This window comes from Labrus bergylta, chromosome 20 (genome assembly GCF_963930695.1).
Source record: "Labrus bergylta chromosome 20, fLabBer1.1, whole genome shotgun sequence".
NCBI lineage: Eukaryota > Metazoa > Chordata > Actinopteri > Labriformes > Labridae > Labrus > Labrus bergylta.
The window spans coordinates 11,578,891-11,594,742 of NC_089214.1; the positions used below are offsets into that span (position 1 = coordinate 11,578,891).

A 15,852-nucleotide genomic window follows, 5' to 3' on the forward strand; every position below is an offset into this window, starting at 1 on the left:
TGAAAACAAATGAGCTGTGTGTTTATTCAGTTTGTTTGGAGTATGACATTTCATGTCAAGTTATTTTTCTCCAGATAGAAATATTTGTCAATTCTGTTGTTATGGTACAAATGCCTGTTTAAAATCCCATAATCTCTCACTAAATGTGTTAATGTTTCACATTAATGTCAATAATGGCTAATTTAATAACCATTTCCATTTACAAAAACAAGAATAAATCCATTCCATAGTGGTGCAATGGATAACAGTTGATACATCATCTGTTTGGATCACCCCCCAGGAACGCTGTATACATTTAATATGTTCAACTTTGTCAAAGATAATACAAATGTTTCTGTAGATCACAAAAAACTAGTTTTCAAAGAAGGATTTCTGTTTCTTGTTTATGTTGATGTAGACCTACTTAGTCCAAACGTAACAAATAGTTCTGTTAAAATGCAGTTACAGTCATAAGAATTGGAAAAGTTCTATTTTAAAAATTGTTTTTTTTTTTACTTCTGGCCGATCCGATCTCTGACACAAATCTGTGATCCAATCTGAACCATGTGATTTGTGATCTATTGCACCACTACAATTCAGTTTGACATTATGTAAAAAACTTTAGAGAATGTGTCCTGGAAGATGTCCACTTTTGGTATGAGAATAAACGTCAACAAATTATTATATTTAGTACAACATAAACGTAAATCCCAACACCGATTTGGGGAGCTCTGCTAAATGTTGCATCAAGTTAGAAGACATTTGTTACTGTGATGACATGACTTTACTGTTGGCCATGCAGCCTTTGTTTATCTTTAAAACGCTGCCATTAAACACCGACTTCTTGAACATTATATTTTCCTGCACATAATCCTTATTAGCCCAACCCTGTTTTTCAATCCCTCTTGAACTCCTCTTGTTACATAACTGTTCTTATTTTCTCTGTTTGTTGTTGCTTTATGACAGAGTTAGACACTATGTCATACAACCTGCCTGAGTAATGCTTGGATAAAGGTCTAACTATGTTATTGACAATATCCTGTTTACATTTGGCAATGCTAACTGGTGAGCCTGTGAGCTCTGTATACAGTCCATAAAATTCATTAGGAGTTCTTCTGTGAGCCAAAACAACAGGAACTCATTAAAAGTGAAATGTTACTACTCTCATATAGCCCGTCGACTCCCACAGCTAAGAGAGCTACCAAGGAAGACGCTTCTACTGCAAGATCAGTTCTCTAGAAAAAGAATACTGTAGATCATGTTAAAGTGAATTTTAATGGGGTGCTGGTGGTGCAGTGGTTAGTGTGCGTACCCCATGTATGGAGGCTGAAGTCTTCCAAGCGGGCGGCCCAGGTTTGAATCCAGCTCGTGGCTCCTTTCCCGCATGTCATTCCCCACTCTATCTCTCCCTGATTTCTGACCCTATCCACTGTCCTATCTCTCCATTAAAGGCACAAAAAGCCCAAAAAGAAAAAAAAAAATAATAATTTTAATGTATCAACCACTTTGAAGATTTAATTTAACAGAAAAGGGAAACAAAGAAATATCAAATCGTATCAAAAATTCTCCTTTGTGGGGTGCTGGGTTAAAATCCAACCTTTCCCACATGTCATTGAAGGCATACCCCCCCCATATCCCTCATATCCCTCACAACATTTAATAATGTCTTCAACATTCCCCCAAGCCTTTACGTATGAACTGATAAGACATGATTCCTCCTTGTATGTTTGAAGGCTTTGTAATCGGTTAAATGAAACACATTTTTGTTTGATTAGAATAAAAATAACTCGGCGCTTCAACACACAATGTTCCCTCTCACACACGTGCAGATCAAATCCTCATGCAGAGGAGCTCACATCTGCCTGAATGTTCCGTGTTTCACTTAGACACCTACTCACCCGTCACCTTTCTTTAATGAAATTCATTCTTTCCTGCTGATATTTCACATTATAGATGCTTCAACCACATAATGGAGTCAAGCTAAAGTGGTAGTCATGCAGTACTCATCAAGGTGAAGATATGAAGATAGTGTATATGTAGCAGTCTCGATCTGTTTTAATCACACTCATTCCTATTGGAAGTGCTTAAATTATTGATTTAAGAGTTGTACAACCAAAAGGCAGAGAGTTTAATCTAACAGAGATGAAGGTTCATTTTAAGATAGTCGCTGCAGACAATAAATCATCAAAACATTATGGTGTGTTTTAGCAAACAAAGTCCTGATTTCTGAAAAATAAAGAAGTTGTTCACATCTGTGTCTGTCTATGTGTTGTACATATACACACAGTCCTGTGTGTGTGTGTAATGTGTATTAGTCTCCGTGCTTCTCTTCCTAACCACTATAAGAAAGTCAATCAATAGTACTTTGCAAAGCCTCAAACCTCCAACTCAGCCCAGCCATGTCTGAGGTCTGACTGCATGCTCACAACCCCAACAGCTCTTGTAGTACGGGGGGCAATGTTGGACCTATCCCCAGATTGTGGTGATTATTGCTGACCACACACGTATAGCTGCACACATGCAGGCTATAAAATATTGAACTCTAGACTTCCAATCTCTCCCTCCCTCCCTTTCCACTCTCTCTCTTCTCTTTCTGTCTTGTTTGCTCTCAGCATGGAATCAATTTGGGCAAGAAGCAAGACCCTTGTTTGTTAGTCAGGCAAAAAGCATCACCAGAGGGTTTTTCCCTCTTCTCTTCTCTCATTTTGTTTTGTCATTCTGGGAGGGAGATTATACAACTTGGGTTCTACACCACTGACATTAATATACTCATAAGTCATTGTAAAATCATAGCAACTCTTTATTTATGAGATGAAAAGGCATTACCTCTCATCTCTTTGTCTGTGAAGATTAAAACAATGATCCAAGCATCCAAACAAAGGGAGAGCAGTTTTTATTCATGTCATATGTTGTTGCTGATAAGGACAATAGCTGTTTTAAACTATTGTGAATCCATTTTCATCACATCCTCCTGTCATGTCAGTGTGTAATACATCTCATTATTGTTTATTTGTATGCATTGATTTACTGCAGAGCCTTGCTGTTCTCCACGTGCTATTTTGATAGGCTGTTTATGTTGACGTCTGCCAGGTGACTTTCTAAATTTGTGTACCCTCACCAAACTTCATGTAACAACACTCATATTTGGATGCTAATGTCTGTTTATTTACTGATGCTATCGCGGGAGGTGAATTGCTTGCAGACTCAGAGTATCCGGTTTGTTTGTCTGACCATATGACTGGACAGCAGCACCAGCTTTAGCCTCGGTCTCCATGATATATAGGCCCTGATTAAAGTTCAGTCTTTGCTGCAGTGGACAGAGGAGCTGAAGGTCAGCAGCAAAGTAAATGTCAGGCAGTGAATCCTCATTTATCAACCGGTCTTATGATGCAAAACTGGGACATACCAATGAAGTTCTTGCCCACTTATTCAACAGTTTAAAAAAGGGGTGTGACTAATAATCAAAATGGCATTACATTTTTGTCCTTAGTTGTGTTATCGATATTTATATTTAAACAAATTCTGGAGGTAATGTGAACAGAAGAGCTCAATAGGCCAAAGAAGACCTTGACAGCATGATGATGTCAGACAGCAGCAGTGAAAAGAAGTGAACAGATGAAGCGTGATAACGGGTGAACCTTACACCAAAATGCAGTTACATTAATCCTGCACTTGAAGTTTTCATAATGCGTTCTGATTATCTTTACTATACGGTTATTCATTACATCATAGAGGAGGGGTTGGAATAGCAGGGTTACTCATACGATACAATATGATATGAATGGCTGAACATTAGATAATATCCTGATACAGCGAAACATCCTGATACGGTCACATTTGCTTTATTTAAGGAAAAACATTTAATAATACAACACAACATCTAATTAACCGAAGAATATAGATGGCTGTATAAAATGCCTTTTTAGGCATATTATTAAGGGCTGTATCAGGATATTATTCAAACGGTCAGCTATGTATTTCATATCATATTGTTTTGTAACAGGAGTAACCCTGCTATTCCAACCCCTACTTTTTTAATGCTATGACTAAGGGCATAATAAAGATGGATAGTGTGCATTTTGATAACTTAAACCATGAATCTGTTGGTGGCCTCGCTGTAGGAGCTGAGAAGACCCAGGGAAAAAAGACAGACAAGATGATGTCATGCTGTTGGATTTAGGGGGAGACACCAACAAAGAGCAAGCACTAAAGTTGGGGAGAGGGTTCAGTTCTAATGTTCAGCCTGCCTCGCTGTTTTATGAGGACTATAATTAAGGACTGGCTTGTGGTGCTGAGGTTCTGCTGCCACAGAACGCCTCAGACAGGAGCAGTGATCAATGATATAGACCCGAGGAATCATGTTCCATCATTTATCAGAATACAGCAACTTAACTTGTTTTTCATCATACCTCTTTTGCAGAAACAGACTGTTAAGCCCACTTTGAATCTGGCAAAGCATAAAATAAGTACCCTGTTATATCCCAGGTTTATCTTTAAGTGCTGTTGGAGGACTACACTGGATGTATATCACCAGGTCTCCCAGAGCTGTACTCTGTGTCAGCACTTTGTCAAGCGAACTCTGTCTCTCATTAAGTGCTTAGCGCATCGGGTGATGTAAGTGCTGGCATCAGAGGTATCATAACTTATCTAGTGTAAACCAAACATACAGGATGTGGAATCATGGCTGACAGGTTTTATTTCTCACCTGTGCTTGAATCTCATGTGAGCCTGGTCCATTGGCTTAACAGGCTCCTCTGGTCACTTGTGTGCCATCAAAGGAATAAAGTGTAGGATTAGGCACTCTGCCATCACAGGACTTGGCAACCTGAGGCTGCCTAACAGGTCTCTGTCCAAATTATACAGTGAGCTGGAAAGAGGTAATGATGAAACGGGTCACAACAACCACTATAAGTGATCCAATCTGTCTTTTTCAAGTATTTATTTTATTGTTATTCTTTGATAATACCAATGTCCCATACTCCTAGAAAACGATCCCAACTGGCAGATTTATTGTCCTACATTCTGGTTGATATTTGCTGCTGTCAGGCTATTTGCCAGCCGACTAATGTACGTACAAGCTCCTATAGATTTACTGATAGTTACACAAAAATGCTCTGAACCACTACTGACAGTCTAGCGTTCAGCATTCACTTAACAGAGCTCACTGCACGCTCTCTGCTTTCATCTACACTTGCTGTGGTTTCTTGTGTTTTTCTAAAGCCCATAAAAATAATAATTGGCCCCTTTTTTTTTTCCAGCAGATATGGCTCGGATATTTCCAGCAATGGCAGAAAATTATATAAAGAGTTAATTGAAGGGTTTGTCGTCTAATATGACTTTTTCTCTCCTCTGTTCTCCATGCTAACTAGCGTCAGGCTGTCTGGGAGGCTGATCTGAAGGCTGTGCGAGGTGGGAGCTCTGTTGGGCAGACGAGCCTGCTACTGGGCGACTCCCTCTTTTCTAAAGAGCTGGAGAACATGGGCAAACAGCTCGCTGGTAGGCTGCTTGTTTGGTTTGCATGAATATGTGTTGATCCATATGTGTTTCTGTTTTTATTAGTGGCTTTAAGGATGAAGAATACGGCTAAATCAGATACCATCTTTATGTGCAATAACACACTACATTGCACATACACAATGTCAATCACACACTGTTTCATCTACAGACTTGTCCTTTAGAAATGGTTTGACGCAGCACTTGTGAAGACTGGGAGGGGGAGAACTGGGTTAAAGAATTCCCTGCGTGTTTTTCCCCAAAGAACTTTCCTGCTTAATTAAAAGCAGATCTGCCTCCTAAAATTTGTCTGAAAACTGAAAAAGAATTAAAATATTTCTAACATGCCAGTAATTCCTATCAAATCCAGCTTTGACAGGTCCAATCAATAACTCAAGCTCTGCTGAGTCATTTGGACAAGATCAGAGTTTGAATGATTTGGCTGACGAAATGGAATTTGTGTGGCCTTTTGGAAATGCTCAATACCTAATGTAGATCATGCTCGTCTTTGATATTAGTGACGCTTGGGTGACTCAAAGACTGCTTTTGTTGTCATGAGGATCAAATGATATTCACTTGTATATCAGATGAAAGCCTGGAGTGGAGGCCAGAGGGCACATTGCCATTTACCGTCATGTGTCAGCCACTTGTTTGTGTATGCCTGTCCTCCCACTTTGTGTTTAAAGGCCTCATGCACTCCCTCACATACCAGACTTATTTGAAGCATATTAATCCTACTCATTGAACTTCTCACTGTGTTCCCAGCTTCTCTCATCTTTTCTGCTCATCTGCCGGTGCTTCAGAGGCACCATAAGAGGACAATTTGTGTTAACAGCACACCAAGTGTAGCCCCAGAGGTCCTCAGATGGCATTAATCGCTAGTCGTTTTACGCTGAGTTACTGAATATTAAGACCAAGGGCTCCCACCAGGCAATTCAGTGAAGCTGTACAACGAGCTAATTTGACTCTTTCAAGTCTTTATTAGCCGCTAATACTTTCCATGTTTGGTGCAAAAGTCGAGCTTTGGAGATCATATTGTTACTCCAATCATGTGGTGTGGAAATCACCCTTTGTCAATTTCTGAGATGAAATAGATCTTAGTTTCTTTTCAAATCAATATTTGCTCATTATTTTTATTAAGAAAAAAACGGTTGCATTTAAAAGCGTTTCTGATTTTCTACACTGTTGCAATATTAGTAATGGGGAATTTGAACCCCATTTTTCCATTTATTCCAACATGCCAAACTGCTCAATGCATTAGTGGTAAATTAAGGCTTTTGCTTAAATAAATAAGCGTGTAGAGTTTCCAGAGTTTCCCCGATTTAGAGACTGAAAGTCTAAGCATACACAGCGGATCGTACCAAGACTTGACGGAATTAATTGTTCAACCCAAGGACAATCTTAAATTTATTCAGGCAGGCAGTATATTTGATTGCTGTGAGCCTGAGAATCAAACACAGACAAGCGATATGTCATTAGCAGCGCTTTGTTTATTTTTAGAGGAGGGGCATGATAACGCTTGCATGTGCTCTGAATGGCTGCATAGCGTGCTGTGGTTTTGTACTCTCTCAACACGTGCAACCTCTGCTTGATCAAAGACTAATAGATGAGATCTGTTTCTATTTCTTCTTGTCTCCTTTTCTCCGTCTTATTTTCTCCCAAGTCTTTCTTTTTTCCACCTCGTATTACTTAAAGGTTGGATGAAAACTTATCAAAGGTTCCTAGCATATGGATTTTGATGCTACCTCTTTGAACTCAAGGAGCTGTCATTTTACATCAGTGTCTGTGAGACTGGCTTAACGTTTTTCTTTTCCTTATGAGAGAGAATTTAAGAAGTTAAGCTGTATGTGACAGGCTGCTCATAAATGGCAGGAAGAGGGAAGGTCGTGACTCGTTTACAGTAAAATCATGACTAGAGCACCATTTACGTAAAAGGAGCAAGACTTTCACAACAAACACATGTGGTGTTTATCATCTTACCGGTAAATAATTTGAGATGGAAATATCAGCTGTACGGGAACAGATTGCTAACGAACATATCCTGTTTATGTTGTGATGATAACATCAGTAGTGGCGTGGGTGATTAAGGGCTTTAAATGGAAAATCATCATATTTGGAAGTTCAGTTTTGTCAATTTATTCAGTTTATTTATTGCAAACTCTTTGCCTTTAATATGATCAAAGCTGATGAGTTATTAAAATAACACTCCCTACTGAGTGAGTACCAATAAAGAAATTAGCTATAGAGACACCAAACTGTTTTGCACCAGGTTGATAACATATTTATTTCTGCTGTAAAACTGAGCATTTAAATATGACTTGTCTTTTTGGAGCCAGCCCTTAATTGGACACTTGATGATCAGCAGTCTTTTTGCACTTCAGCATTGGCTTTACTCGGGTTGCAGCCTAAGTGTGACATACTGCAGTCCTCCCATGGACACAAGCCGATGTCATGATATGCCCTGAACACCCCACAAAGTTAATTATCCTTCAACTTTCATTTAAAAGGCCAAGCTGTATTTAAAGTGTTTTTCCTTCATATGATTTAAAGAGGTAGCATGTGTTGAAGGTAAAAGGGTTAAAGCAACACAGACACAATGTCATGCTGTACACATGCAGGTCGTCGAGCACTAACAGTACGAGCTCTGCATTGTTTCTCATTATAAAGTTTCACCTCCGTGCACTCAGAGCTGATTAAGCACAGAAACAGCGATATAATTACGCATGTCAGAAAAATTAAATGTATTGGAACCCTGCCGGATTGTATACAAAACAGTCTGGAGTAGATTTTATACCAGCTGTCCAAAAGTTGAGTTTAGGGTAGTACAGCAGACCTTTAGTACTTGAAATACTTCAAGGATATTTGTCAATGAATAGGTGCATGTGCTTCACATTTCTAAGTGGAAAATTTTTGTTTGTGTAGGAAGAGAGCTCAGCTCAAAAACAAGTTAAGAAAAGTGTTGTGAAATACTTTTCATGCTTCTTGTTATTTATGTAACGTCACACGTATACAGTTTTCCAAAAATATCCCCTTCAAATGATAACTCCCAGACTCGTTTGTTGAATCTTCATTGCCAGGATCTCAAATAAAAGCACAAAACATGGAAAAAGTCACCCAGATGTTGAATGCAGACGTTAGCACTTTTTTCACAAATCTAAATGTTTTTGAGACTACCAAACAAAAGTGTGTTTGTCAGGAAGAGGCTTTTTAAAAAAAATAAAAATGAACCACTCTCTGTTGTATGTCAACTTGGAACCTTTTCTAAAACAGGAAGCTGGATTCCCCACAACTCACAGGGTCTATAAATATTGTCATCATTGCCCAGAAGAAGGATTAAATCAAGCTGTCTCACCCACTTTAATGCTCGGTAAAGTTTGTGAATCATCAGTCTTGTAAGACGTATGCTAACCTCATAGCAGAACCTCTGAATATGTAATAAAGAATCAATCTGACTCTTACTTGGAAGCTTTCTCCTCCACCAGAGTCAACCAAAGTCATTCTTTTGTTACAGTCATTAAAGATATAAAAAGAGCTTGAACAATCCCATTCAAATGTGCCGCTTCAAATGAAGAAAACTTCATCCGATTAACTAGATTTTGTGCTTCTGAAGTCTTGACTTTTGTCATTTTTCCTCTTTTCTTTCCCTCCAGAGGTTGAAAAGGACTTGGCCAAGCTGGCAGAAGTTGGGAAGATGACCACTCGGAGCACCAATAATTCGCACAGCAGCCTGCTCCACTCACCGCTGCGCCACAGAACACTACCCGACACACTTCCTCTCCCCAGCCTGCTGTCTAGACCTCAGTCTCCTGCCGGCAGCCTCTCAGGCAAACCCTTCGGTGTGGGCCTCCCTTTGCTCAGCCCCAAGTCAACCTCCCTGGTCATGGGTCGGTCTCAATCTCCCAGCAACCCCAGTAGCCGGACTCAAACCCCCAGAACGCCCAGCAGGCCACTGACTCCAAATAGTTTACTGACACGCTCCACCTTTAACCCTGGATCTCATAAAGAGGTGACCTTCAGGAGGTCCCGGAGCCGCCCGGTGACACCCACATGTCAGCCCGTGCTTCCCCGCCCGCTGCTCACCCCTCCTGGACTGAGCACTACTGACACCCTTGGTGCTAGCCTACGGGCCTATTTGTCTGAGGTGAGATCCAAAACTGAGAGGTTTGGCTCTGTTGGTGACAAGCAACGATGACGAGCAATGACACCAAAAGGAAAAAGATCGAAAATGTTCATTTCAAATAAAAGGAAAAAGGTTGGGGAGAGTGTCAGATGATTATCTTTCACCGTAAAACACATCACCAGGGTTTCCCTGACATCACCCTCTGTGAGCAGAACAGATGCTGTGATGTTATTGTACTGTTGTATTCCAGGTTTGCAAATGTTTTACTGTAGGGAGTCAGACAAAAATGTGATTTAGCCAATATTCTTAGGTAAAGCAACACATTTGATATTATGTACCTGGAGCTAAGTAGGAAAAAGTAACGGTAGTGTTCAACAAATGATTAGCTAATGCTACTGGCTAGCTTACATTGTGTAGCTTTATTAATGATTTTAATTTAATAGTTGGTTTAATGAAATACATATTGTATTGTTCTTCATTTACCTTCCAGCCAGAAAGAACATCTCGTTACATGCTTGTGTTTTACTTTCAGTAGCAAGGAATTCCTTTTATAGTCATGTTATGACTTCAAGCTATTAGATGTTTCTGATACAAGATTCATCCAGTAATGAAACAGATCAAGGGAAGAACACAGTTTCAAACACACAGAGTGAAATTGTCATAAGCTTTGGGTCTACAAAATCTTGGGACCACAAAATCACTCCAACTTTATTGGAATGTTTCACTTTGGTGAGCGTGAACTTGTGAGTGTTAAAGAGGCTCAATGCCCAAGTAAAAGTTGGCTGTAGAACACATGAGACCCTTTACACAGAAACATTATGACACCAGAACACACAATATCACACATGTACACACCAGAACACTAACTCACATAGGCTTCATGTGGGGTTTAGTGGAGAGTCATGGAGGTCTGTACAGTAGTGTCTTTTCATTGTGGAAAAAGAAGTCTGGCATAAAAGGCGTACGTTCAATGGGATTTCTTTCTTGTAGTCCTTTCATGATTTACTTAACAGGGACGCTGTTAAATATGAGAAGGCCTTATTAACAGTAGGCAGGATTTTTGGAGCCCCTCTCTATACTCTTTGACAATTATTTTAGTTGACACCTAGTGAGATTATCCAAGATATCAGTGCACCCAGTCTGCTTTTATTGGTGCCAGCTGGTCCAATAGAGAAGGGCTAAAAGGAGACCTGCACAGAGAGCGCATTAAAAAAATACTTAGAAGAACTTTTTTTTTTTTTTTTTTTTAAAGAAACAGGACTTTTATTAAACATGTCCTTAAACATGAACAAAGGTCATTTTGCAAAGGGCCGCTTTTTATTCTATAAAAGACTTAAACAGGATGAAGAAAACATTTTGATTAGGGATGTTTCGATGTATCTGTTGAACATCAGTGTCAAGCATCTGGCAATTGTCAAATGATGTGGCGTGCACTAATGTCCGTAGTTGATGTGTTTCTGTTGTTACGCATCAATTTAATGCTGGAAGATAGTATAGCTAACTGATTCAGAGCAGAGGTTTTATTTTACCTGGAGAAAGAAATCACCTGTAAGACAAACTCTGATTACTTTTCATGGTCAAACAGAAAAGAACAAGTTAGAAATGTGGGAGTGAAATGGCAACGGTATCTGGAAAAGATCAGCACTGTATAGTTTTTAAGACATGTTCCAGTGACATTTCAAGGGGAGGAACTACTATCAAGAGTTGAAACACATTTAATCACAATGCTTATTTGAGAAACAAGACATGAGGCATATAGAGGTAATGAAGATAACGGCAGAATTGACTAAATTGTTTTTTTATCCGCATCAGGCCTGATTTTCACAATCTCTTCATTTGAAATCTTTTCAGATCTGATGTTTGAAGTGTCAAACTACTAAATGACACCTTGTAGCTGGATTGAGTGCATAGTTCTGTATATGTTTTCCTTAGATCTGCAGTCTTTTTAAAGGGACAGCATGTTTTAATTGACAGGCTTTCTAACAAACTGATTGAAGTCTATTGTATCCCATCATACATATTTTCTTACTTCAGAGTATGAGTCACAGTCTGCTAACAGTCCTGCTCTGTTATGTTGTCTTTTTCTACACCAGGATGAGTTTTACCAGCAGTTACAGGCCATCAGACAGCCTTGGCATATTCCCAGTGACACAGACAGTGACATCCTGGAGCCTCCTGAACAGGATAAGAGTGAGTGATCTACCTTAGTCGTCCTCCCATGTGTGTCTGATTGTTTTTAAATTGTACATTTACTATTCAGCACCATTGCAAGTCATTTCTAGAAGCTTCTCAGTGTAATTTAAGTACAGTTTTCTTTCCTGGCATCATGAACATATATTTCTATCAAGAATCCAGTCAATTGATATGAATATTTCATGCTCATATGCCATAAACCTGATAATAGTAGTGATGTGGCTGAGGTACAATACAGACTATGACTTTGGCTTTGAATATGACAGAATTCCATCAGACTTTAATGTTTGGCTTCATAAATCAAATGAGCATGTATAAATATGGACTATTTCAAGCTCTCTAAACGTTGGTTAACATATGGTGAAACTTTGTGAGAATTTATTTTAACAAAAATAAAATGTTATGTATTAATATTAGTCTGCAAACAGTAAACATTTTTTTTTACTTTTTAAGAGCCCTACTGCTGTTATTCAAGAGGATCAAATCACAATCACTTTTTTCCCCCCGTGAGGCCAAAATCAGGCTCCGAGAATCCAATGGCATGATTGAATAATTTGATGAACTAGAGATAGGCTCTTCAAAATTTTGATATTTTTCCATTTTAAATGTCTAACTGGCATGACTAATATTGTTCCCACCCCTACTAGAGCAAGAAGCTCTGAAGTTCATTTGTAAATCCAAAAATGATGCATGCTAAGAATTCAGAAATGTTCACAAATTAACTTGCCATGTTTTCTCAGTAAACAAAGCATCAGGACCAGCTACTCAAACGGAAAATCAAGTGCATGTGGGACCTTAAAAGACGGATTTTATTGACGTTAAAAGAATTCCAGTTAACACAAGTGAAAGATGGAAAATGTTTGTCACATGGAAATATAACTCTTCTTACAAGTTCCTCTAGAGGATCGTTGTTTTGCCAAATGTGTATCTTTCAAAATAAATGGATACAATTTCCTAATAGCCCCTGGGGGGCTGCTCTAAACCTTGGCAGTGGTAATAGCATGTTGAGAGAAGATAAAAGCCACACATTGAATTAGAGGTGGCTCAGATACAGGGAGAGAAAAAAATGACAGAGAAAAAAAGAGACCCAATAGCCGCAAGACGTGACAAAGCACTTTCTGGCGTGAGAGAGGGCTCACAGGACTCTGAAATCTGGTTTGTATGTCTTTGAGCATGTGGGAGTGTGTGTATTAAATGTGCGAGTGATTGTATTAGTCAGGATAAAATATTGAATATTGTTTTCAGAGAGTGCCCCCCTTCCCTCACACATCCAACTTCGTTTTGACCTAAGAAATATTATGGTTGAATAACATATTGGAAGCCGGTCTTTTCTAAAAAAAAAAAAAAACTGTCATACACAAACAGATGAATAGAGTAACAACCAGAGAAATCGTCCACAGTCTACTTCCTTAGAGGGTTTCCAATTACTTCAGGCAAGAAGAAAAGCAACAAACTGAAACATTTACATTTATTTTACAGCTATTTAAACTTGTAAAGAACAGGAATCTCAGCATGTTTGCGCATAAAATGTTTTTCTTTGGGTGTCTGGTCTGTACAGGTACCGGTATTTGCATGTGTGTCTATGGGTATAAATGAATACGGGTCCCACTTTAATAAGGCAGTCATACCCTCCTCCCAGTATCACAGCAGATGTGTCTGAGTGGGCGCCAAGTGTATGGTGAGAGCTGAATAATGGGAGAAAAATACATAGCTATTTCCTGTTATTCGGTAAACTTCCACAATGCGACAACCGCACTCACCACAATGGAGATGAAAGATGTCTGTCCTTTTTCTCACTCCTAACCTCTTTTTGTTCCTGACGGCTTTAGCTCTCCCTCTCAGCACCACTAGTGAATTCAAATAGACTTGTGGGAGTACATTAGCATACTGCAGTATACACTTGTCAGGATGGCTTATATAGAAGGTTTTTATATTGTTTTGCTTTTAAAGAGATTTTTCTTATTAACATACTAGTGTAAAATAGTCATTGCAGATATATACTCCAAGACCAATACACTACACCTCCCTTTGATCTGTTTAAAGCTAAAGCTAGTTTGCCTAGCTTAGCATTAAGACTGGAAGCTGGAAAACGGCTAGCTCTGGTCTTTCCAAAGTTGACCAAATCTGAAGATCTGAAGAAGCGCCAAAGCTCAATTTTTATCTCATTATGTCTTGTTTCTTAATTCTTAACAAATAATGAAGCATCAAAAAGAGCTGTAGGCCTTTGATTTATTTTTAATAAACAGACACTTTGTGTCACTTTGTTCAGTTTGTAAGACTGTAGATATATTTTTCACAGAGGAAATGATGCTACCCTACATGATACCTTTTGTCTTACTTTATTCACAGGTGGTGCTCGAGATGCCAATAAAAGATCTGTGTTTTCAGGTAAGAATCTGAAGTCATAAAGGGTTAACGGACTAAACCCCATACAGACAGACTCACCTTGGAATATGATGTATAATTTTGGTCACCAGACACCACATTTAACATTGTAAGCAACTGCCTTAAGTTTAGAGAGCCACAATGTCTGTCAATGACCTCAATCGTAGAGCCACAACACGTTTTCCAAATAATTATCATTGGGTGACTTACTGTAGCAGCCTCCACCTTCATTTATGGTCCATTCAATTACGCGCACAGGCTAAATGGAGGGCACAGCAGCTCTGAAGTGTGATTGGTTGAGGCCGGCCATGTGTGGAGACAGGGACGCTGTTGCCCTGTTCCATTAAGTCACTTTGGGTTCTGAGTTTACACGCAGCAGACAGAATCCACTCTGAGCATCAACATTAAGGAGAAGGGAGAAAGTCTGTCTGGTTTGAGGTCGTCTGCGGCTCTCCTTCTTGTGGCTCTGGAGGTGCCCACAGTTCCCAGCGTCAGCGTGCCCGTCTGGAGGGAGATCTGACAGCAGTGGCTGCTGCTACTTGGCTATCAGAGTGGCCAGACTATCGCCACGGCAACCAAACTCAAAGCTCGTTGTTTAAACCACCCCAATCACTGGTCTCCTAGAAGTAATTGTGAAATATGGTGGTTGGAACCATAACTAGGCAGCACCAGGCCTCATTTTCCACCTCATGTTTTTGCATGACATGTTCGAATATTAAATGGCTGCTTCAAAGTTATTGCCCAGTTATTTTTCTTATAAGCGGTTAAATGTGTCTGATTTTGGTTTCTAGGAGACTGATGTTTTGTCGTCTCATTTCTCATAGGTCTATAGTGATGAAGACCAGAGACATCGATCCAATCAAACTATTATGCAAACCACTGGACATTTTTGGATATATGTGTACAGAGACAATTATTTTTATACTTCATATGAATGAAAAGAAAAAGATTGTATACTTTTTCACAGATGTTTCATAAGACATTCTACTGTAACTCTATCACAAAGTATAAAACATTAGTACTTCAGAGTATGAAATATAACATTTATTTTTGTTTGCTCTATAGCATGCTATTGTACTTCCATGTGGAGTCAACAAACAGATGCATTTTGTTGTTGACAGACTCTTTTAAAGGTCTAGTGCATATTCACATTAAGAGAGCATTTATTGATATGCACTGGTAAAAATGTGTTTTTAAAATAGCAAATAAGCAAGTTGTGCAGGGGAAACAAGGAATGTGTTCAATCAATTAAAAATAAGTTAATGCCAATGTCCTGATTAATTTTTTATCACTAATGTTTCTTAACTAATATGCTTCCTTTTTTTGTGTTCCTCAAGAATGTTTAATTGCAAACATAACACTCCTAAGTACTTATTTAAATGACTGAGTACAATAACCATGAATCCAGTCTCCTCAATGCATTTAACTTTGTGTGACACGTGCTGTGCTGTTGACTACATTGCTCCTGTGCTTGACTGAGCATACGTTGGCTAAACTGTGGTTGTGTGAGTGTTAGACAGGCAATGTCAGCTCTACAGACACACACACACACGCATACCATGGACACACCCGCCAGCCTGACGCTGTCTGACGATCCCTTCATCGGAACCTTGCTGAGTTTTGTGGTATGGTATCCACCAACCCTTCAGTCTGTCTCACTGGATGTGGTCAACAACTCCTCA

At 39.2% G+C, this 15,852-nt stretch overlaps 1 protein-coding gene across 4 annotated transcripts in view; it reads left to right on the plus strand.

Moving 5' to 3' along the window:
• c20h8orf34 (chromosome 20 C8orf34 homolog) overlaps positions 1 to 15,573 on the plus strand; it is a 56,837-nt gene extending 41,264 nt beyond the window's left edge. For all 4 annotated transcript variants that reach the window (XM_065949062.1, XM_065949061.1, XM_065949063.1 and 1 more), the window contains 5 exons: positions 5,349 to 5,475; positions 9,123 to 9,613; positions 11,686 to 11,782; positions 14,135 to 14,173; positions 14,995 to 15,573. In XM_065949062.1, the coding sequence (XP_065805134.1) occupies positions 5,349 to 5,475; positions 9,123 to 9,613; positions 11,686 to 11,782; positions 14,135 to 14,173; positions 14,995 to 15,002 (762 nt within the window). In that variant the 3' untranslated portion in view covers positions 15,003 to 15,573. The remainder of the gene's footprint in view (positions 1 to 5,348; positions 5,476 to 9,122; positions 9,614 to 11,685; positions 11,783 to 14,134; positions 14,174 to 14,994) is intronic.
• Positions 15,574 to 15,852: the final 279 nt, after the last annotated feature.